This window comes from Fusarium coffeatum (assembly GCF_003316985.1).
Source record: "Fusarium coffeatum strain FIESC_28 chromosome Unknown BRIP53273_contig_194, whole genome shotgun sequence".
Lineage (NCBI taxonomy): Eukaryota > Fungi > Ascomycota > Sordariomycetes > Hypocreales > Nectriaceae > Fusarium > Fusarium coffeatum.
The window spans coordinates 172,245-193,901 of record NW_022157987.1 but is presented as its reverse complement, the minus strand read 5'-3'; the positions used below and the strand labels follow the sequence as shown (position 1 = coordinate 193,901).

At 48.5% G+C, this 21,657-nt stretch overlaps 6 protein-coding genes across 6 annotated transcripts; 3 read left to right on the top strand and 3 right to left on the bottom strand.

Moving 5' to 3' along the window:
* Positions 1–360: 360 nt before the first annotated feature.
* FIESC28_08353 (uncharacterized protein) lies at positions 361–6,554 on the bottom strand (the record flags this gene model as incomplete). The annotated part of the gene is made up of 4 exons (XM_031162491.1): positions 361–4,478; positions 4,542–4,583; positions 5,409–6,140; positions 6,200–6,554. 4 exons carry the CDS (start codon positions 6,552–6,554, stop codon positions 361–363), a joined length of 5,247 nt encoding a protein of 1,748 aa, XP_031013504.1.
* Positions 6,555–10,804: 4,250 nt separating this feature from the next.
* FIESC28_08352 (uncharacterized protein) lies at positions 10,805–12,839 on the bottom strand (the record flags this gene model as incomplete). The annotated part of the gene is made up of 8 exons (XM_031162490.1): positions 10,805–11,017; positions 11,076–11,548; positions 11,671–11,855; positions 11,911–11,976; positions 12,032–12,067; positions 12,117–12,197; positions 12,249–12,294; positions 12,344–12,839. 8 exons carry the CDS (start codon positions 12,837–12,839, stop codon positions 10,805–10,807), a joined length of 1,596 nt encoding a protein of 531 aa, XP_031013503.1.
* Positions 12,840–14,264: 1,425 nt separating this feature from the next.
* Positions 14,265–16,571, bottom strand: FIESC28_08351 (uncharacterized protein; the record flags this gene model as incomplete). Its single annotated transcript, XM_031162489.1, has 7 exons — positions 14,265–15,078; positions 15,133–15,263; positions 15,325–15,357; positions 15,411–15,781; positions 15,829–15,992; positions 16,042–16,141; positions 16,196–16,571. 7 exons carry the CDS (start codon positions 16,569–16,571, stop codon positions 14,265–14,267), a joined length of 1,989 nt encoding a protein of 662 aa, XP_031013502.1.
* Positions 16,572–17,204: 633 nt separating this feature from the next.
* FIESC28_08350 (uncharacterized protein) lies at positions 17,205–18,276 on the top strand (the record flags this gene model as incomplete). The annotated part of the gene is made up of 2 exons (XM_031162488.1): positions 17,205–17,609; positions 17,662–18,276. 2 exons carry the CDS (start codon positions 17,205–17,207, stop codon positions 18,274–18,276), a joined length of 1,020 nt encoding a protein of 339 aa, XP_031013501.1.
* Positions 18,277–18,871: 595 nt separating this feature from the next.
* Positions 18,872–20,009, top strand: FIESC28_08349 (uncharacterized protein; the record flags this gene model as incomplete). Its single annotated transcript, XM_031162487.1, has 3 exons — positions 18,872–19,030; positions 19,083–19,251; positions 19,306–20,009. The coding sequence occupies 3 exons, from the start codon at positions 18,872–18,874 to the stop codon at positions 20,007–20,009; spliced, it is 1,032 nt and encodes a 343-aa protein (XP_031013500.1).
* An 834-nt stretch (positions 20,010–20,843) lies between these two features.
* On the top strand, positions 20,844–21,605 carry FIESC28_08348 (uncharacterized protein; the record flags this gene model as incomplete). Its single annotated transcript, XM_031162486.1, has 3 exons — positions 20,844–20,877; positions 20,930–20,964; positions 21,027–21,605. 3 exons carry the CDS (start codon positions 20,844–20,846, stop codon positions 21,603–21,605), a joined length of 648 nt encoding a protein of 215 aa, XP_031013499.1.
* Between the last annotated feature and the right edge of the window lie 52 nt (positions 21,606–21,657).

Below are 21,657 nucleotides of genomic sequence, written 5' to 3'. Positions count from 1 at the left end.
GAAAGTCAAGAGTACTTGGAAACTTAATTGTTTGATATTAATCTTGGGGTATCTTCCTGTTGGCAAATGTCGCGCGACAAGACTAAAAAGTGGCGACAACGAATCGGATGCATGGAAGGGGATTTCTAGAACGTTGAGATCTCGACGCTGCTGTTGGACAGCGGTGATAGCATGGTCCTGTAGAAACAAATCTCAAAAGATAATGCAATGCTCGTTATGAGAAGAAAATAGTAGGACATCGATCGCTATCCATGTTACTCGCTAATATCTACATCGCATCATAGTTCAGGTCTCCATTATCTAATATAGATAGGCCAAAATTCAAGTCCACAGCCCCTATCAAAATCCCTCCTCATTCTTCTAGTTGCGATCTCTCGTCATCAGCATACAAGGTTGTCTTGCATGCCAAATTCGTCTCTCCTTAACTCCCAGAGCAGCATCCTTCATAGTCTGCGACTCTGATCGCGCCCGTGTAGGCTCAACTCTAGGTTCATCCCAAACCTGCACCTCTTCCACAGATGCTGAGATCTCAAACTCTCCACGGCAGAGCACTGTCATTCCCACTGAAACTTCTGCGCTGCCGTGTCCTTCCAGTACTGGAATGAGCTGTTGTAAAGTACCATTCCATGCAAGCTTTCGTGTAAACTCCAGGCCAATATTCGCAGGTCGATGGCAAAGAGCGGGTAGAATTCTAACCAGAGGATGGATCTTCTGAGCCGTTCGGTTAGTGACACGCACTTTAAGTTGCATAAACTCATCAACGTATGCCACGCCCGTCTCAGCTGCATTGCCATCGGCATCCTCGACAGACAATTCAATATCGACTTCGTCAACCTTGATAGCCTGAATCATTCGTGTGGTCAATCTGATACTTCGCAGGTCAATTGAGCCGCTTCTCTTAGGCAGCGACGTCGTTTTCCATGTCGCTCTGAGGCAATCGAGAACCCTTTCCCTATACCAGAAACCTTCGCGGTTGGCTCGCTCCATCTCAGGTGAGATCTTGCTGGCGCTGACCACAAACTGTCGGTTTCGAGATGGATTTAGCGTTGGTATTGTGGCATGAGGATCCTCCAAGTATACTCTCTTGACGGGCAGAATAACTCGACTCGTGTTACCAGGAAGAATATCTTCTTGTACAAAGATTCCATCGTTGCTCTCCAACTGCACCAACATCTGACTAGGCCAGGCGTTGCGAAGATCCACAGACAAGAGACAATACTCGTCGGGTTTAGCTGTAAAAGAACTACCCAGACGATCCCAAAGAGGCTGGGGGATATCACCATGTACAGGTAGTGCATCGATCCGGGCAAGCTCGACGCTGGCATTTACGGTAACAGTAAGATCCAGGGAAACTTGTCTCGTGTAGAATTGATCAGGCATGTCTTCTTGAGGGCATCCCAGATGTGTGTAGTCGACCTGAATTGTTGCAGTTGTAAGCCCGGGCTTGCCTAGAATCTCGAATTCAAACGTCGCCTCTCCATTAGCCGCAATGTGACGAGTCTGCTGACTGTTAGGGAGTCGCAGTGCTTGCTTCTTCATCAGCGCAAGCTCGTATTCGTAGAGCTCAGAAGGTGTAGCATCTCGGTTGCTGATCGCAGTCTGTAAGGGCTCTTGTGTAGAGTCCTTGAAAGAGAAAAGCATAAAGTCCACTGGTGTCGATGCAAGATTCTGCAATGTTACGGAGAACACCTGTCTCTCGCCCTCCAAGATCATGATTGAAGACTGGGCAAGTGTTGTAGACTTAACTACCACTAGTGGTTGTGCTTGAATGGCTGTAAGACTCATGGATTCAGCTTCGAGCTTCGGAGCAAAAGGCTTGACATCTGTCACGGCCTCCTCTAGTGCGGCCAAACCCTTGGCCTTGATCTTGACCTCTTGCTTTGGCACCCAAGGCATAGAGAAAACAGGGAATCGTCGCTCACGACATCCTCGAACTTTGATAATGGCGCCAGTCACCTTGACAGTTCCGGCCTCCTTTGCTCTTCCTCTGAGCCGTATAACTTGTGTTCGATATGGGCCCACCACCGTTGCCTCCTTAACAGCGTCAAACTGGACGCCGTCGGTGGCCAAGTAAATGGATTCGACATCAACTTCAATATCGTATGGATTTTGTAACGTGATCTTGAAAGTAGCGTATTCATCAGCCACAAGGGTCTGGGTTACCGTCTCATCGGGCTTCTTCAAGAATGGGTTGTAAATGAAAGGGTCGACATCCTGAGATGCGCGACTAGCAGTGGCACCAGGTAAGATGCTCTTTGAGTGAGCGACTGGTGTTTTGCTAGTTAGCGAGGGTTCAAGCTTGATGCCTCTAACAAAGAACTCATCCCAGTACTCGGCTGCTATGTCACTGTAGCCTAGCCTCTGTACCAAGCCTGCAGTTCTTGATATTCCGGTTGCCAGTCGCACTTGTTCATCCCGAATGATCATCGGCGATGCGTCTTCTCGCCGGGGCCCTGGGGCGACGCCTGAACCAGCTGTGCGTAGAAGGTCACTCGAAAATCGTAGAACGCCATCAAAATCTGGCAACGCTTCCGAGAAGTTGATACAGGCTCTCAGAATATTAAGCTTGACGTCTGGGAACCCGAAAAAGCGAGCTGCAGACTGGCCACGTATCCTAGCAATCACGGCTTCGTCCGAATCATCGGCGTCTTCATTGTTCTTTGTACCGGCTTTTCTAGTTAGATCATACCCGACAATGCCATAAGATTTGCAGAGCAGAGTCATCAGAGCCTCTATGCCCTGTTCGACATCACACTCTCCAATCTCCAAGGCCAATGCGCCGCTGCTTGAACCACCACCGCCGGAGGTCAACGACATCAGACCTGCAGCAGGATGGATGCCCATATCAGCAGCTCCTCGGGTTCGTGCCTCGACGAGACCACCAATAAGAACTGAGACTAGTTCTCTTATCACCATAGCCTTCTTCCGGTGAAGTCCCAAGGGTCCCAGAACAGTCGCTATACCGCTCAGAATGGACGCTCGGTCAACGGTCGTAAGAAGCTCTGAAGCACCTGCCGGGAATGCCTTGAAAAGCATTGCTCCGATTTGTTGTCGAGTGGGTGTTACACCGAATCGTGGTGGCGCCGCAAGAGGCTGCTCAGGTACAATTCCTGTTGCTATTATGGCCAGAGAATCTTTATCAAGGTAACCGTTGGACAGGTGAAGAGCTTGATAGATCTTGGAAAACCGGATGAACGTTTCGGATAGTGGTAAAGGAGGAAGGCTGTCTGAAGAAACTCTAGAGTAGAGGAGGATAATGCGCTCGAGAAGTTCAGGCAGTAACGCTTGGAGGTTCCTAAGATGTTTCGGCTGATTGGGGTCCTCGGACGTAGGGTCTGGTGCCTGTTTGTGAGCTGGCTTGTCCGGGAACTGGATGAGTACGGTAGGGACATGAAATTCGATATTGGACCAGCCAAGAAGAAACAGGTTTACCAGGATAAGCTCAAGAGCCTTGCCGTGCCACAAATGGTCGTTGACAGATCGGGCAGCCATGGCACCATCACTAAGTTCCTTGATCGAATCGGTCCAGCGACCAGCTTGCAAAAACATAGAACCAACGACAACAGCGGCTCGTCCCTTGGTTCTATGCCTCCAGCGATCATTCACACCCCCGGAACCAAAACCTTGAGTTGATATCCGATCACGACTAGCTGATCGAGAATTTTCAGAGGTTTCTGGCAGGGCAGACGGTTCCGGCGTCGACCGATCACTAGTCGGCGGACTTGGACCATCCGTAGTCATAGGTGGATTTGACAGATTGCTCTTCGGGGGTGTTGATGACAAGCCCGGCGTTGAGTTACTTGAATGGAGTCCTGGGCGAACATTGACCGGCATAGACATGCGAGCATGGGCCTTATCCATGACCCCGCCTGCCGAGTTAGAGCGTGAGGAATGCTTCGACGAGGTGATGCTCGAGTTCCGCTTCAGGAGACTATTTAGACCGCCTTCCCCGCCCCATGAGCCAGTTCCATTCGTATGTCTTGAAGTTGTTGAATAAGGCACAGGAGACTCAATGTTCGTCATGGCCTCAAAGGACTTGGCCAAAGTCGTCATCTCGGCGAGCAGAAGGGAGGAGATGTCGCACATGACTGTCCTGATCGTAGTCACCGTACATTGCTCGGGAGGAGGGATATCGATGAGGCCCTCAGGCATTGGAATTTCAGTGGAATGGGGGTTGGCATAGTCGAAGATCAAAACGTGGTGGACGAGAGCTTTGGGGTATGTATCGCGCAGCTCCTCAAGCTCCTGGTATAAAGCCCTAATATTCTTCTCTGTTGTCGTCGGTCCCGCACCGTTCATAGACTGTCGTTTGTTTAGGTTCTTCTGATGCAGCTCGGTGCCATCCGCCAAAGCTATTATAGCAAGGGGTTCTCGATATAAGTCGAAGGGAGTAAGGGCGAGATGAGAAGGCGGCGGAACGTGAGTAACGAGGTTATATATTATGGCACCATCTGGGTAGGCCAGAGGCGAGAACATGTCTGCGCGAGCTGTGTCAGCGCCAGGGCAAGCGCCGTCTTGGACGGGGTGACGGCATCACTTACTCCTGTTGGGTCGGCCATCGGCGCTGATGTCGCGGAGGTGGACTACATGTTGTTGGTTTAATCGCTCGACAAAGGAAGCGAATCTGTCTGCTTTTATCTGCCCCAGAGGTAAAAGAAGCGTCTTCACCCTCGCGGGAGCGACGGGGGCCAAAGGATCCAAGCTCATCCTAGCATCTGGTGTTTGCTCAACATGTCCGCCGGCGCAACGTGGTTGGAGTTTCGGTAGAGAGCGACTCTAGGAGCGTCTCTTATATTCGATTGATGTGAATTGACTTCGTTTCTTATAATCGCATTATCGTATCGATGTCGTCTCGTGTAATTGTAAAGCTGAGCCTTGGAAACTGAAATGTCGTCTTTGATCGCCGGATCCTGAGCTTGGTATCGTACACCTGTCGCATGCGGCTAGGAGCTGCAATGGATAGCATGTCGGTAGCCTACCCTGACATGGGTGGCCGGATATAGTGGAGAAGCCAGGAACCGGAGGCGACTTTTTGCGAGCCGATAATTGCATACCAGCGACAGCAAGTCCACGTCAACACTTGTCTCATATCATATCATCCTACCAATCAATCTTTCAATTAATATCGCTGATATTTTATATTGGGTCGATTACTCTGTGAATGAGCAGTGAAACTTGTGGTATCTTTAAGCCCAGTCTGCGAAATACACTACACGCCAGGGTATCAGGGTTTCAGCCTCTAACAATGTGCCGTCCAGCTTTCTCAAAGATATTACCAAACTCTCACTTATATGAAAGCTATATTTTCCTTCAAATTATTGTTCATCGTCTTTATCCAACTGATGAAGGTGGTCCTTGTGGACTTTGATCTGATGTCTTTCTCTCTCTCGCTTCTGCCTGTAACTCACTCTCAAACGTATCCACAGATAAACTGGCTTCTACAAAGTCCTCTAACTCCTCTGTAACCGTTTTGAGCTTCTCCTTAACTGCGACGGCAGCCTCGTGGCCAACGATGTGGCGCGCTGGAGGATTTTCGTGTCCTCCAATTGCTGATAAAGCGTGCACCGTCTCCATGACCAGCTTATCTGCTGCGCCGGGCGGCAACTTGGGGTACCGATGCAGGATCTCGCCTGGCGCTACATCTGGTTCAATGGATATGCTTGGCGGAGACATTGGCGAAGGCCCATAGTCAGCTGGTGATGTGGGGTATGGTAAAGCTGTGTCGGGGTGAGTGTTGAGAACATTGGCGAGAATGTCGCGAATGCTTGGGGCGGACTCTTGATATTGGTCGTAAGCAGGTAACTGAGGGGCGAAGGTGAGGCGGTTGGTCAAGGACAGAATCTCCTTGTTTGGTTGAACAACTGTGACTTTGATGTTGAAGGGTGCGATCTCGTATGCAAGTGAGTCGCAAAAGCCCTCAAGGGCCCATGTCGCGGCTGTATATATTGACATTCCTGGAGTGCCAATGTGGCCGCCAGTGCTGGTGAGAACAATGATATGCCCTGTGTGCTGAGTCCTGAGCTGAGGAAGGGCAGCTCTGATAAAGTTGACCTGAGAGAAGAAGACAGACTCGAATTGGTCGCGAACGAGATTCTGGGTGAACGGTGTTGTTGACAGTTCCTCTACCGTTCCAACGACAGCTTCAAGGCAATTATGTTAGTTGCATGCATACACATGACCTATGTAACCTTCAACTTACCATCAGATTTGCAGCATAGCAAAATATCGATCCTACCAAAGACCTGGACAGCTTCTGCCACAGCAGCACCACAGCTTCCCATGGCAGCTCCATCACATCGAATGCCGCGAATTCGATCCTTCCACCCCTCTCGGTCTTTCCTTGAGCTCTTACACTCATTCACAAGCTCGCGGAACTCCGCGCTGCGGTCCTCGTGGTCGATCTCGTAAGGCGGTAGACATGCGACAACGTAGTCCCCGTGTGCCAGAAGCAACCGGATGAGTCGGACGGCCAGAGGCGACAGGGCTGAAGTGAGAAGCCATGTTCGCGGGGAATTGTGCGTGGCTGTAGAAGGGTTGGAGTCAGCGTCGGCCATTATAATGGCGTGTACATGGTTTTATAGTGTTTGTGAAATTGATGAATTCCCAAGCTCCTTCCAGACAAGTGGCAATTCCTTTTTTTCCTTTTTCCCGGCTCGTTTCCCCAATGTCTTTGATTATGTAACTCAAAGGCGTTGAATATCCAGGAATATTATCCGTCTCGGCGAGAGGAATTGATCGTCAATTGTTTGAATTCGTGCCAAGGTATGGAAAATAAAGAGATGCGGGATCCAAGCAAGTGTGGAGAGCTTGGAGCTTAACTGTAGGCAGGTACCGTAGCTGAGCTGAGCTTCCCTGGAAGAAATTACATCATTCGGGATTGGATGATGGTGAGAATCGGCATTTGAAGCCCACTCGGCAGCTAAAATACCTGACATGAACAACAAACAATATGACAAATAATGGAGAGACACGGGAAACAATTACCCAAGTAAACAGGTTTTCCATAAAAACTCGTTTAGGGCTTAAAAGGGAAGAGGCCGAAGGGGCGGGCTGGGGTCCAGTCTGGGGAATCCATCTAGAGCAGACATCCAGCGGCAAAAGCAAAATAAAACAAACAAACCATAAAAACAAAAAAAAACTAATAGATCTGGGGTCACTTACGAAAGGAGGGGTTCGGCATTGAACCTGAATTATGTCGTGGGGTAGCGGTAAATGCCATCCTGACTGCCGCGAGTTGGCCGCTTTGGCCACAGCAGCTATTGACTGAAGGATTGCCGTGACTTTGACCTAGTCAATCGTGTAAGTCGTTGTCAATACGAACTCGGTCCGATATCGATCTGAAGCAGAGTGGTGCGTCTGCAAGGCCAATAGCCTAAGTGCAGTGCAATTGACGCCGAAGATTGGCGAAATTCCTAGAGATTGGTACAGCAAAACGAAGAGACCAACAACTAATTGGTACAGTCAATGCGCTGTCCAAGTTTCGAGCGAGTCGGTGTCCGGCTGCCAGTTATCCGTATAAGTGAAAGTGCGGACCACTATTTCGATCAAGCTGAAGGCTAAGGCACAGCTATCATGCACCTAGGATGTTCAATATGGCCGATTGGATAGACCGTAGTCCATCAGCACTTGTGTCTATGCAAGCTGCAGCGTTGTGGAGTTTCGAGAATAAGGATAAGGCTTCAGTTGTTGAGTGTGTTGGGCTGAGCGTATGCGTGAAGAAATCGATCCGTGTAAGCAATGATGGGTCTGAGACAAGACCACGGATACATATACAAATACAGATAGATACACCACGCACATACACAGTTGCAGCGTAGTATAGCGAGTAGTCAAAGTCAAGTCGTTGGCAGGGCCCTTGTGAGCTTGACCCTAGTCGTGATGGGATGGGGGTCCAGTTCAATAGAGACAATAACCGTGGAAAACATCTGTTCACTTGAAAGGAAATACAAGAAGCTGAAATAGAAACTAAAAGGAACGGAAAACAACGGATGGTTACAGCCTGTACTTGAGTCCTTTTTTTTTCTTTCGGTTCGGAGAGAGCGAGAGAGAACAAGAAGCAGAGAGGAAAGATTGATGCCTCAATGCCTCAATGCCCCATATTGTTGACAAGGGCAGAGAGAACCTTTGACATCCATGTAAGTTAAGTTGGTCGGGCATGGATATACAAATACCTAGCGTATGTACAGTTACCTAGTTCAACTCTTGAAGAAGTAGAGTTAGAGTAACATCAGGCCACAAAGTAGGTAGTGCAATGTAGGTATTGCTGAGGATAGTACATTAGAAAAGATAAAATAGAAACAACCTTTAGGTTTCCAACGTCTATCCATCCATGTTTGCCTGGGTATCTATCTATCTGGCTGTGGGTCTGGTCCCTTCCTGCGCTGCATGTTCGATGTCTTTGACTTTCTTGGCCGTTGGTGATCAACAGGGCTGTGACCGAGACACCCGATTAGAGAGATATCCGCAGAGACAAGAGAGACGTTGTGACTGTCACTTGTCACTGGGACTGTGCACGTCTGTGTGTATGTGCTCTATCGTACATACCTACATAGCCACGAACTACTATTCCCATACGGACTCATAATCAAAGCGGTTCATTTCTGATAGGACGCAGTACGATACTGGTAACAGAAAAACCCAAAGTCAGGCCAGTTTCAAAAGGTTTCAGTGTCATAGGGCAGAAATGATAATCAGAAATAGCTACTGAACCTGGCCCTTGTCGGCTGATCATGGACGAGATTGGAAGAGTATTTTTTGAGGCGGCAGACGAGTCAGGGACTCGGGATAGGGCGGACCAAAGACTAATTACGTTAATTCCAAATACTATGTAGACCCTGTTAGTTAAGTCAGTTGGTCTGTTCAGTCCTGGTACAGTATGGCCTTAGCTTGGGTCTGGGGTATCTTTGCTCCTCGCACTGCAGGAACATGGAGACTATCATTATCACAAGTAACGTACGCAATACAGTATGTACACGGGCATGAATGGATGGATAAAGAATATCCTCAGGCAACACCAACGCTTACGCAATACTACACGTAGGATGCATCCGTGGAATTCCTTCCTTCATTCTTGGTCCTTCTATCCGAATGGATCCTCAAAAACGTGAAACGATGAAACGCCATCCTCAAACTTTCGAGTCCATTAACCTCCATGGGGGTCCCTTGTCAACTTAGAGCCTTAGCCCACCAGGGCTTAGTAGCTTGACATCGTTTAAATTTAAATGACGACGTTGAAGAAACGGTCACGATCTCTTTTCTACCTGTCTCCCTCTCTTATCGAGATCTTCATGACACGTACTAATCCCCTCGCAAACCAATCGATCTTGGGCGCTGCGGTCAGACTTTTGTTTTGATACACGATATGAGCACCCTAGATTTTGGGTTGGGCACATGAAATATGCCGATCCTGCAACGCAACAATGCACCAAGGGATGACGCTACTGTCGGCAGTGGCCCAACACCAAGAGACAGGAATTTTGTCTTGTTGTTCTTCCCACGTTCTCCACGAATAGGAGACACTGGGCTGAAGGTAGCAAAGACAGAAGGTTAGCGCCAAGAGGGCCTAGAACTCTGGGTCTTCTTCTATGAGAGGGGCTTTTTAACAGCTTGGGTCCTTTCTGATTGGTTCTTCGGTAGTGACCGTTGGTTCCTTGAGGGTCAGGGTCTTCCTTTGCTTTCTCGTCCTCTCTCTTTTACTCTCGCCTTACCTTTGCGTACTTCTCCAGAAGCCAAGCATATTATCCTTTTCTTCATGGATTAATTTCGCAGTCAACTAAATCCACGTCTCACAAGACCTTGTCTTCGGTCCGATATCACACTCGTAGATAATTCGTTATCAATCACACAAGCACAAAATGACGGAGACACAACCCCACACAAACTCTGATGTTCCTGATCTGGGGCTTCTCCCTCGAAGCGTCAGGGGACTTTTGTATTCACGGGCAACAGAGTTTTGATCCGGTTCAAAAAGGACGTGCATCGACTGTGCGGAAGACAAGCTCCTTTCTCCTGGGATCAAAGGTTGGATAAACTTTAGACAGGGGCCAGCTAATGATCCTAGAGAGACCACTAAATTCCAGCGCAGTCATGTTCAGACCAGCAACTCCCTGCGACTGACTCCTACATGATACAACGATCTAGTCTTTAATTGTAGCATCCGGTTACGTCCTTTCTTCCTTGAGTATTCTTAACAATCTACTGCCATTGGCCTATCGGGATGATTCCATTGCATGAGGATCAGTGACACCTGCATGCCGCACAGCATTACACAGACTCTGTGATCTACCAGGCGCATTTCGATCATGAAACACAACCTCACACTAATCTCACAGACGTTTCTGCTCGCCTTGGTTATGCACTGGTAGATGATGTATGTAGGCAGTCGATTCCCTACAACGGATATGTCAGGTTCAAAGCCACTCAATTCGCCTGCGAATCGGGCTTGTTATAAGATTGATAGGCGAACTGGAATCCTTCTTCGGACCAGGTTGAGTCAGGGGTCGTTTCTTTCGTATATTCGGGGTTAAGCTTGGCAACTTCCATATCGACTACCACAAGCAGTGGAGGTAAATCCATCCAACCTGCTGACTTTCACTTTAAACTGAAAACATCAACAAAAGACTTCTGGTCGTAATAGATCATATTTCAGGCCATCTCAACTAGTCTCAGATGTCCACATATCATCCTATAGGTATATCATCCTCGTGCATGGTCATTTGCAAGCAATCTTTCCCACTCATTACACATCAGCAAAGACGCCCCTCACGTGCAAGTCCGCTTTGTCTTCAATGCCAAGGCAACATGCTTAGCTCTTGCTGCTCTTGACATGGGCCACCTCCTCGCGGATGCTAGGAGTGCGGGCTCCCTCAGGGCCCTCGGCGTCAAGCTTGCTCTGTTGATCGACGACGCCAAAGAGCTCGTCCATCTGCTCCAGACTGAGACCCTTGGTCTCAGGGACGAAGAACCATACAAAGATACCCATGAGAAGATCAAAGGTACCGAACATGAAGAACATACCCTGTGGAGTTATTGTTAGCTGTTTTGTGGTCATCGTAGCTTTGCATATAAGTACTTACATAACCGGCAGGTCCCATGGTCTTTTGCATGGTGAGCACAGTTCGGGCAACGATAAAGTTGAAAAGCCACTGAGTAGCCGCAGCAATGGCAACATTGAGAGCTCGAAGACGGGCAGTGGGGATCTCGGAAACAAGAATCCAGCAGCAAGGTCCCCAGCCGAACTGGAAGAAAGCAGCCCAGAGGTAAATGCAGACGATGGCCACATATCCGAAGGCAGAGATACCTGCACCCTCAATGGGGGGCTCAACACGACCGTAGATACCGATGATGTACATGGCGAGGAACTGAGCAACACTGGTCCACAGAAGACTGCGGCGTCGGCCAAGAGAATCGGCAAAGAAGATGAGGAAAGTGAGACATCCAAGAACCTTAATGATACCGTAGACACCAGTAGCGAAGAGTGAGACAGAAGTGCCGGTCATACCAAGAGACAGGAAGATCTGAGGGGCGTAGTAGTTAACAGCGTTAACACCTTCCATAGGTTAGCTAAGAACATAGGATACCTGCAAGTCTGAGTCGATCAACACCTGACCTCTCAGAGGAGAGGAGGTCATTATTCGAATCGGACGTCCTAGGATAAGAGTAAATACAAACCTGTCATTTGCTGGCAGACCATGAGCAAAACGGAAATGATAGCTCGCTTTCTATTTCCAGGAATAGTAACAAGTTCTTTCCAGAGGGTGGAGGCAGAGGCGTTGCCAGTGAGCCGCTTCTCAGCTTCGAGTTGGGCAGACATCTCCTGGATCTCGGTTTGGACATATTCGTGGGTTTCAGGAAGCCTATAGCGCAGTAAAGTTATTAAATGAGTCTTTGCAAGAAAATAAAGAAGCTTACTGTCGAAGTCTGATCAAGATGGACTTGGCACGTTCCCAATCATCCTTGCGAGCACACCATCGAGGACTATTATTGTTTATTAGCAAGGGAATCTTGCCTGATTCTTTCGAAGGCTACGAACCTCTCAGGAGCAGCCAACATGCAGACAATCAAGAGTCTGGAATCTGATTAGTTTTTATCCTCAGTGCAGAAAAGGTGTTACGAACACAGCAGGGAGAGCTTGGAGAGCAAGGGGCAGGGCGTAGACAGTAGGAGCACTGAGGTGAAGAAGAGCACCGTAGTTGATCCTGTTGTCATGTTAGCTAAAGGCTTGAAGAATTGACGAAGCGTAATCATACCAGAAAGAAAGCATGACACCAGTGACGATGAACAGCTGGTAGAAGGCTACCTCGGATTAGCACTTGGCTTCCACTTATGACAAGACAGGACTTACAGGTCAAACCACCACGAATAGCTCGAGGCGCACATTCAGACACATACAGTGGAACCAAAGATGAGGCAGATCCGACGCCAAGACCGGCGATAAAGCGTCCGACGTACATGACGGGGAGAGATCCATTGGCGGTAGAGGCAGCCTGAAGAACGACACCAATAGTTGTGATCACACCAGTTGCGATGAGACACCAGCGGCGACCATACTTCTCAGTGAAGTAAGAGGTGTAGAAACAAGCAGCGAAGCAACCAGCCTGGAGAGTTGAGACAATGTTTTGATCGAGTGTGGCCTTGGCCTCGGGAGTATAGTTGAAGCGCTCCTGCGTGGCCTTCATGGCAAGAACACCACCAATAGCTCCAGTATCCCAACCGAACAGCATACCTCCAAAGCATGAACCTGCAACGACGGCAAAGACGCGCCAGTTGTAGATCTCTTCGGGGTCAGTCTTCATCGCGTCATTGCGAATGACCTTCTTGAGGATGCCCGCAAAACCCATGGTTGCGGTGTTGGAAGTCAACTCGTGGGTATTGGATGTGTGGCAACAGCCGAGGAAGTGAAGTCGAGATGGGCCTTGGAGCTAAGAACAATATAGGGGATGCTCTAAATTTAAGCTTGTTTCCCCAGATTCTGAATTGAACCAAGATGTAGAGCAATCGAGGTAACAAAGCGGTGCTCAAAGATTCAAAGACACCGAAGATTGGAGGAGGTGTGATCTCTGATGAAAAAGTCCCAATCTCGAGGGGATCCTGCAGGATATTAAATGATCAACGGGTCGAGGTGCTACTGTCAAACTCCCCCAGACCACCATCCCCAAACTGATCGCCCAAGGACCAGTAGCAGCCACGCATGGGGTCGTATCAACCGACTCTCACCCCCAACTTCGGCGCACCGGCTTCATTGGTGTGTTATGAACTCCCATGTCAATTGCATAGACTTACCAGTAGGGTTGGATACCATGCCAGCATGCGCACCACATAGAGGCACAGAAAACGCCGATGCATACTGAAACGGTATTATTCCTTGTCGACGTATCTTTTTTGCAGCTGTGTCACCAACAATGATGCGCGACAGTACAGTAGCTAGCTCGGCCTTTCAACCAACGTTCAGATATCGTAGTCATCTATCAAGCAAAATACCAGACTGAACGCCAAGAGCTCGAAACCATCGTATATCAACTAGCGCAGGAAATCTTGTTCGGAATGAACACAAGAAGATGGAAGAAATTGTCCACGAATAGCTTTGCTCGTGTCGTTGAAATTGGCTACGCCATCAAGCGCGGGGAGAAGCCACCTAGTGGAATGCCCAGGCGGCTTTCGTGATGGAACTTTGGGGGCACAAGATCCCTCCATGATGTACTTGACGACTTAGAAACAAACATCCTTGTGATGATTTTTGCCAACATGCGGGGAGACGAGAGGTTACTGCGTGGAACCTGGGGTTGTGGAGAGGTACTCCACCAAAGAGTTCTCCATCCGCAGTGCCGGCTCAAGTCGATTGATTATGGTGAAATGCGCCAGTGAATAGTGGTAAGAAGCCGCGAATATCTCTGTGGTGTGATAAGTGGAAATCATTTCTTCCGGGCGGGGATCACAAGTGTCTGGGATCTTCAGCCAAATGCGGAGCTTCTTTAAGGTTATCGTACCAAATGAGAATGGAGCATGATCACTTCAGCCTCAATAGCCGGCTCCTTTAACGGCCGCTGGATCTACAGCGAAATCGAGCTCTGCCAAGGTTTACAACAAGATGCAGCAGGCCTCCCCGCAAATGAGTGTGAGTGTCAGGCAGGCAAAGGTTGTGCTGATGGCGGGGAGCCGTCGTTGAATGAGGAGAAGGTCGTTTATTGATTTGATTGATGGAATCTCTCGTTTCCGTGCCATCCATCTCATTTCCATCCATTCGAGCTTGTTGTTGGCATTTGGGGTTAAGCACTCATCTCTTTCTCTAGCCAGCCTGGCAAAGCTGGGGTCTTGTTCCATCCATCGAGATAGCTCTCTTTACTCACCCCAACCCCCGATGGCTTGGCATATATGGCAGAGACATACCATACCGACTCACCAGCTTTGATTGTATGTTGTAAAGTTGGGATTGTACTTCGGCTCTCGATGAGATTCGAGTTTGGGTCCGCGTTAACCAGCATGGCTTGACGACCTTCTGTTGGGTCCAAAGCTTTAATCCCTACAGCACCCTTGGATACTGCAAAAGCCCCCAACTTTCCGCTTGTCCAGCCATCGGGAGTATTCAAATCGTAGTTTCCAATGATTTTGGGCGATGTTCCTTCATGCTTTCCTTCATCGTAAGGGCCCAAATATCGTCCATTGGTTGTGTTGACATTGCAGATGGCAAAGGAACCATCTGCTGTCATGACCTCACGAGCACTCTTGATATGGTGAACTCGCAGGTGCCAGTTTGGTGTTTTCTCTTCTGGGGGGACCAGAATGGTGCGAATCGTGACATCCGGAAACGGCTTCCAAATCGAGACGAGGACAGGGTTGCCTTCACGGTCTTCGATCCCCGCATACTCGCAGAGTCTTCGGGTTTTCCAATACTCGCCCCCATCATCCGACAGCCCGAGTTGCGATGCAAGTGCATATTGCTCCAATGAAAAAAGGCCAGGGGGGACTGAATATCCATAGGCACTGCTATAAGCGAATCCGCCGTACTTGGCATGCGTTCCTTTCATTGGGTAGCTGCAAGCCTGTCCTGATGAGAGCAGCATGCAGTGACCACCGAGATAACTAGAACTATGTCAGTATTACCGCATGTGAAATTGTATATGATGAGCCCTTTACCTCATAATATGGCCTGGTTGGTGCAGGGCTTTGATTTTTGGAATCACACCACTCGCCGATTCTTCCTCGGATGTCCAGAATGGGTGATCTTCTGGTGCAGCCAGACACATGAATGCGAGGCAGGCCCAATACTATGTCAAGGTCAGACGGTTTTTCTAGTTTTTTTTTTTTTGGTGTTGTTGAGGATCTTACTGGGCTTCCTGGGCTGTTGTAGTTCTCTGCCATCTAATCTGTGTTAGTAGGTGCGAACGCGAGGAACAAGGGTAGCTGTTACTTACATACATGTTTGGATACGAGTACCCAATCGACAGTGTTCCGCTTGACGTCCAGATATCGTTCTGCGTCTGCCACCAGCGCAGGTGTCGGAGAACCACTCCTTTGACCATACCCCAGGTTAAAGGTGCAGGCAACTCGACACCAGCGTGAGCCAAGGCTCCCCAGAAAGACACCATGGCAAACCGGTATCCCACACTTCGACCGTAAGGGATGGCCCTACCTTCATCGTCGAAATAGTGAATCAGGTCCAGGGCAACTTGATGTGCACGTTTCTTGAACTCTTCAGCACGCTTCGGGTCCTCCTCCCCGGCCAACTTGGCATAAAGGAGCTGCAGCAGCTGGATCGCAAAGCTCGAAGAGTAGTAGTCCATTTCTGTTTGTGTAAGTCAAAGTCGCCATATGATTTCGGATCACTCTTACGGTGGATGCCTTCGGGGCCATCGTTTGACCAGCCTCCTCCACGATAAAAGGTTTCAAGGTGTTCAATGTCGCTGTCAAGCCTCTCTTGGGAGAATTTGCCGCCATTCTTCTTCAGGCCCAGGTTTGCGAAGACTCGGAACCAAAGCCAGTTGGTGTTTGGCATACTACAATTGCGGTTAGCTAACGAGTAGTCTCCGAGCATTGAGAACAGACTTCTTCTCGTTGATTGAGTTTCCAAGCCATGTCTCAACATTACTCTTCTCCTTATCTGACAAGCTACCCCAAAAGTCCGGAGCCACAGCAAGTGCCCATCCTAGAATACCGTGTCAGACGTATACCACGATTCAACATTCGGTATGTTCCTTACCGAGAGGGCACATTTCAACCATTCTTTGATCGTTGTCTTGAGGGTATCCCCAGTATTCGGGACTCTCCGGATCGGTTCCTGACTTAATACCTTGAATCCACCATTCTTTGCCATCATAATCACCACCACCCGCCAGCAAAGCAGCCAATCCCCACATTGGACGACATATTCCTTCCACCTCGGAGGCAGTTTGGTCAAATCGGACTGCTGTTGCTCCTGGACACTTGACACGAGCCTTCCCAGGTGAAAAGAAAGGCTCTAGAGGATCAAGGACAGTACGAAGGAGCTCTTGGACTGAAGAACGGTCCTTGATCTCAACCTTGGAGAAGGGATGGATCCCATCATAGCCAAGGCAGAGTGTCTTGTTGGAAGTCATGATATGTAGTATACAACTTTGGACAAAGTACAGAGTACGTTGATCGCTGGACAGCAGGAACACAACAAAGGGTAAGTAGGATATATATATAGACCAATGTCAGTCATGAACTTCTAGCTTACCCTTGTAACTTGGTAACCGGATTCCAATGCTATGCATTTATCCTCTGGCTCTCAGCATATCCGTTCTGTAAGCGGGGACCTTGCCAGACTATGTTCGGATACATTGCCGTGTTGATCAGTGAGGGGTGACCAGAGTGGGATGCGTTTTACCCCAAGAGGTCGTGGGGGTACCAGCGTTATGAACATCACGGATTGCGAATGGCAGTGGAGTTAATTGGACATATCATAAAACCCGGCGTGTTCATTGAAACAACTTCAAACAACAATTTAACAAGCAATGATCATGTCGTGTAACAGCCGCTTTGTCAGCCTTGAACACCTGACAGGTCGCGCCTGCCTGCAGGAGTAATGATGATGAAGTTACCCTGGAGACAAACAAAGAATCTTGATTCTGCACAAGGAGCAGCATTTCAATAAATATTAATGCAATTCCCAGTTAAGAATCTGTTTTCTTACTCTTTATACTTGAAAAGCTGGCATATGGTTCCCTTTCTCGATTAGATCTGCCAATATGATGCTCACGAAAGAAACTGTACCAGGATTCCGCATTCTTTCGCCAGCTTCCTCTTTACCTGACAACATCACAAACATGGCTGACGAAGAAAAGGATACGACAATAGTCTGCGGCGAGAGTACACAAACACCAAAAGAGAATGCAATAGAGTCGTCTCCTCTATCAGCAGTGCCTGATTCAAGATTTGATGATACACCGACCTCCAAGGCTCATCAACTACCAAACACCACTGCAACTTCTCCAAACGACCAGGAGACAAGCCCGACCACCACGCCAAAAAGTGCCAAGAAGGCCAAAGCCAGGAAGAGAGTCGTTGTGAAGAAGACAGCGAAAAAATCGAAATGGAATGCAGGCAATATTTTGACTGACCAAAGATCGCCTCTAGCTTCCGCCGATCTCAGAGTATGTCTCCTCCCACCCCTGATTCAATGAAGTTACTGACGAGAGAAAACAGAGCATATTGTCAAATCCCATGGCCTGGGACGTTCTCGACAAAGAAGAGAAGGCGGAGATCCTGGCACTTTTCCCAGACTCTGAGCATATTCTGGAAGCCGGCACAGAAAATGCATGTCCCGACTTTGCGTCGCTCATGAACGACGACAGCTTCCGCCGCGACTGCGCAGCTTATACAGAGAACATCGCACAAGGTCGGCATGACCCCGAGTGGCTGGCCGAGGCTTGGTCAGCACACGAGAGACGGAAAATGGGCGACTTTGACGAGTATTTGGACAACAAATTCAAGGACGACTGGGATGTTGAGCTCCCGCCAGAGTTTAAGAAGAAGCGAGGCCCTGCTGTGTCGAATGAAGAAGGCGACGTCAAGATGGAAGATGCCGAGCCCAAGACCAACGGAAATGAGTTTGAAGCGAATGCTAGTTTGGCGAACAGCACACCAAATGAGCAGAAGGACAAAAAACCTGAGATGGACTCTGGGGTAGATGCACTACCTCAAGGTGACGCTGTGCAAGAGGAACCGACAGTTGTGGCTGATGGACATCGGGAAGACACTGCAATGGAGGTTGATGGCGAAGACACAAAGAATGAGTTGAAGCTCGTTGATGGAAAGTGAACATAAAGAACTCGGGTCTTGTCAAAGTACGCCGCGATTCCTGTAAGTCTATTCTATTTTGCCCTTGTCTTGATCTTTCTTCTTGCTTTTTGGATCTTGTTCTGAAATGCCATTAGGTCAAGGATATCGTATTGATTCCGTTCTTCCAGATAGACCTGAAAACACGGATAGGATTAGTCTTCGCCGAATATCCAATGCAGAATTTGTATTATTGAGGATGCCTTTGTGGGATGGCTTTTGTAGTGGGGGAAAAACTTGGCTGGTCCAGAGTTTTTAGATATATATAGGTGACAAAAATATTTGCTCATCTACTTTTTAGCTTCCCAATATTCTGTGGTTGATGGAGTAGTTTCCACATAGCTAAAGATTAGGTGAGCAATCTTTTCTGTCGACCTTGCCGGAAGTCATTCAGATAGATGACCCACTGAATTCTAACGTCTACCAAACAAGTTGGGCGCCGATTGGAATAATTCATTTCCTCATATTTCACGCTTGATACTTAGTAACAGAGCTCAGTATCGTTCACTCTGGCCATCATAAAATCGCGGTCTTGATTACAGCGCTCAGTGAAACTCTGAGATAGTCCTCCACAATCATGGCACCAACATCGAATATCCACGCCCGATCTCACAGTCTTCTTCTCTTACAGAAGCTACTCAACTTACGCGATGGCGCAAGTCCTCTCACTCTCATGATCGATAATCTTGAGCAACCCGCGAGACCAGTCATTGGTGAATTTGTAGCTCGAGCAAAGGTACGTTCGTCTTGAAACAAGACAGTCAGTATGACTAACTAAAATATTTCAGATCGCAAAGACACAAGTCATCTTCTTGTCGATGGTGACGCTCAAGAAACCACAAGATGCAGACGTTTTCATAAAGGCCATGGGAAGGGATCTTCAGGCTGTTCGAAAGGATTTGCTAAATCATTACCCTGCGTTTAACCCGTTGGTAGACAAGGGAAAGCCCACCCAGAGTAAGTTAAGAAAAGCTATCAACCAGACAATGCCTCTCGACTAACTGTTATAAGGGGCCGTCGTGATCATAGATTCACTCAACGCTCTCGCTTCCGCGGCTCCGCAGTCGTTGGCAAGCTTTCTATCAAGCATCATCACACCCGCTGTCTCAATTGTCGCCACATACCATGATGATGTGCCCATTGTACTACCACGGTCTTTCAGCGAATACGAACCTCATCCTTTGACAGTACTGTGCCATTTAGCCACATCTATTCTCAGACTATCGAGCCTGTACCAAGAGATCCAACGTCAAAAGGCACGTAATCGAAGTGTCCAGGAGCCAGAATGGGGTCTAAACGAAGAACGCGAAGGACTACTCGTCGGCCTTGGAGAGAAGGGCAAGGACAGGAACGAAGATAGTAACGGTGTCGTTATCTTTATGGAATTGCGTCGACGCAGTGGGAGAACCGTATCTGAAAAGTTCATCCTCAGCCCCAAGGGTTCAACAGCAGCACCTTTGCCTGGAAAGGTTTGCTTACTTACAGATCACCCCATGTTCACAACGCCAACGGATAGCGGCGAGGCAGGCGAAGGAGAGGAAGAGCCCGAGAGTACTTTTAACCTTGGCCTTACGGAGAAGCAACGCAAGGACCGAGAGGGCATTGTGCTGCCATACTTTGATGCACAAACAGACATTGGCGCAGGCGAGGGAGGAAGAATTCTCTACGAGATGGGCAGAGAGGATGACTTTGATGATGAGGAAGATGAAATATGATGAGAAGATTATCTTTTCGAAAATGAATACAACGCTTCACGACCATCCTCAAATGTTCAATCAGTGAGTGTGTATGCGAGAAGAAGTGTGAGCTTCACATCTTCCAGTGTAAGTCCCCGCTCAAGGCCATCGATTATAAGCGAGAAAGATCTCGATACTTGCTGTAATCACAGGGTTATACTTTGAGAGTTTTCCCGGGGGTTTGGTGATGCGGTGTCCGCCCTACAAAATATTCCTCCATTTCGCGCTGTTGATGTCCTGTGAACTACATGCCCAATGGCAAGTGTTTGCGGCATGATGATTCTCATGCCTGCCATTACATTTATGCGACAGGAATAGTTTCCACCCGAGACCATGTACAGATCGCCCACAACACATAAACCAATGGAATTATTTTGTGAATTTAACAAAACGGTAATAGAAGGCGTCAGGACACTTGAAAATACCATCTTGAGTATAGTACCTAGTCGGAACTCTGAGGTGGTTCGTTATCTAATCAGCACCAAGCTTCTGTCCCTCTAACATGCGCCAGCTCCACTACAACCATCAATCGTACATACAGGCACCAAAACGAAACAGGGAGTCAAGTTCTAAACTCATAAGTTCAAGTATCGATTGAATTGATCTTTTATACTCTTGAAATCAGGCTCCCGCTTCATCACGGGCTTCTCTTGGCGTGGTTCAGTTCTGTACCCCTTCGACGTCATCCCTATAATCACCTGTCTTCTTGACACGTAGTGGTATAGCTGAAGGTCTTCAAGGCAGTCAAAGAGCCACTTCTACAATCAGCACAACTTTCTCCTGTTCTTTCGCCCCTCACAACCTAACGAAAGAATGATTTACTCTACGCAAATATCAAGGCTCGATGGTAATGACCTCCCTCTACCGAAGCGCAAGCACATATACTGACATTCTACAAGGCCTCATGCTCTGCGCCTCGGTCGACGATGAACAGGTACACCCCTCATACCCTCCAGACTCGACCGCAATTCGATACTCATAGATTTCTTTCCACAGGCCGAGTCCTCCCTCGCAGAGACCAAGCAGAACGTGCGCCAAGTCCTCCGCAAGCTCACTCGCAACTCCGAGTCCCAAGCCTCTATCGAGACACCCAACCACACGCTTCATTACATGATCGACTCAGACATCGTCTTCCTCGCCATCTGCGCCCCCTCTTACCCTCGCAAGCTCGCCTTCACCTACCTCGCCGATCTTGCCCGCGAGTTCACCACCAACTACCCAGCATCCCAAGTGCACTCTCCCGCCCTGCGACCCTATGCGTTCATGGAATTTGACACATTCATCTCCAAGACGAAAACCACATACGCCGACTCACGTGCCACGGCTAACCTCGATAAACTCAACGACGAGCTGCGCGATGTTACAAAGGTCATGACCAAGAACATTGAGGATTTGCTGTACCGTGGAGATAGTCTGGAGCGCATGGGCGAGATCAGCTCGAGACTACGAGATGACAGCAAAAAGTACCGTCGAGCCGCTGTGCGTATCAACTGGGAGTTGCTTCTCAAGCAGTACGGCCCCTTTGGTGCTCTTGGGTTCATCATCATTTTCTTCATTTATTGGCGATTCTTCTGAGAAATGCAAGCGAGCTAGTTATGCTTTACACACTTAATACCTATGTCTGCTC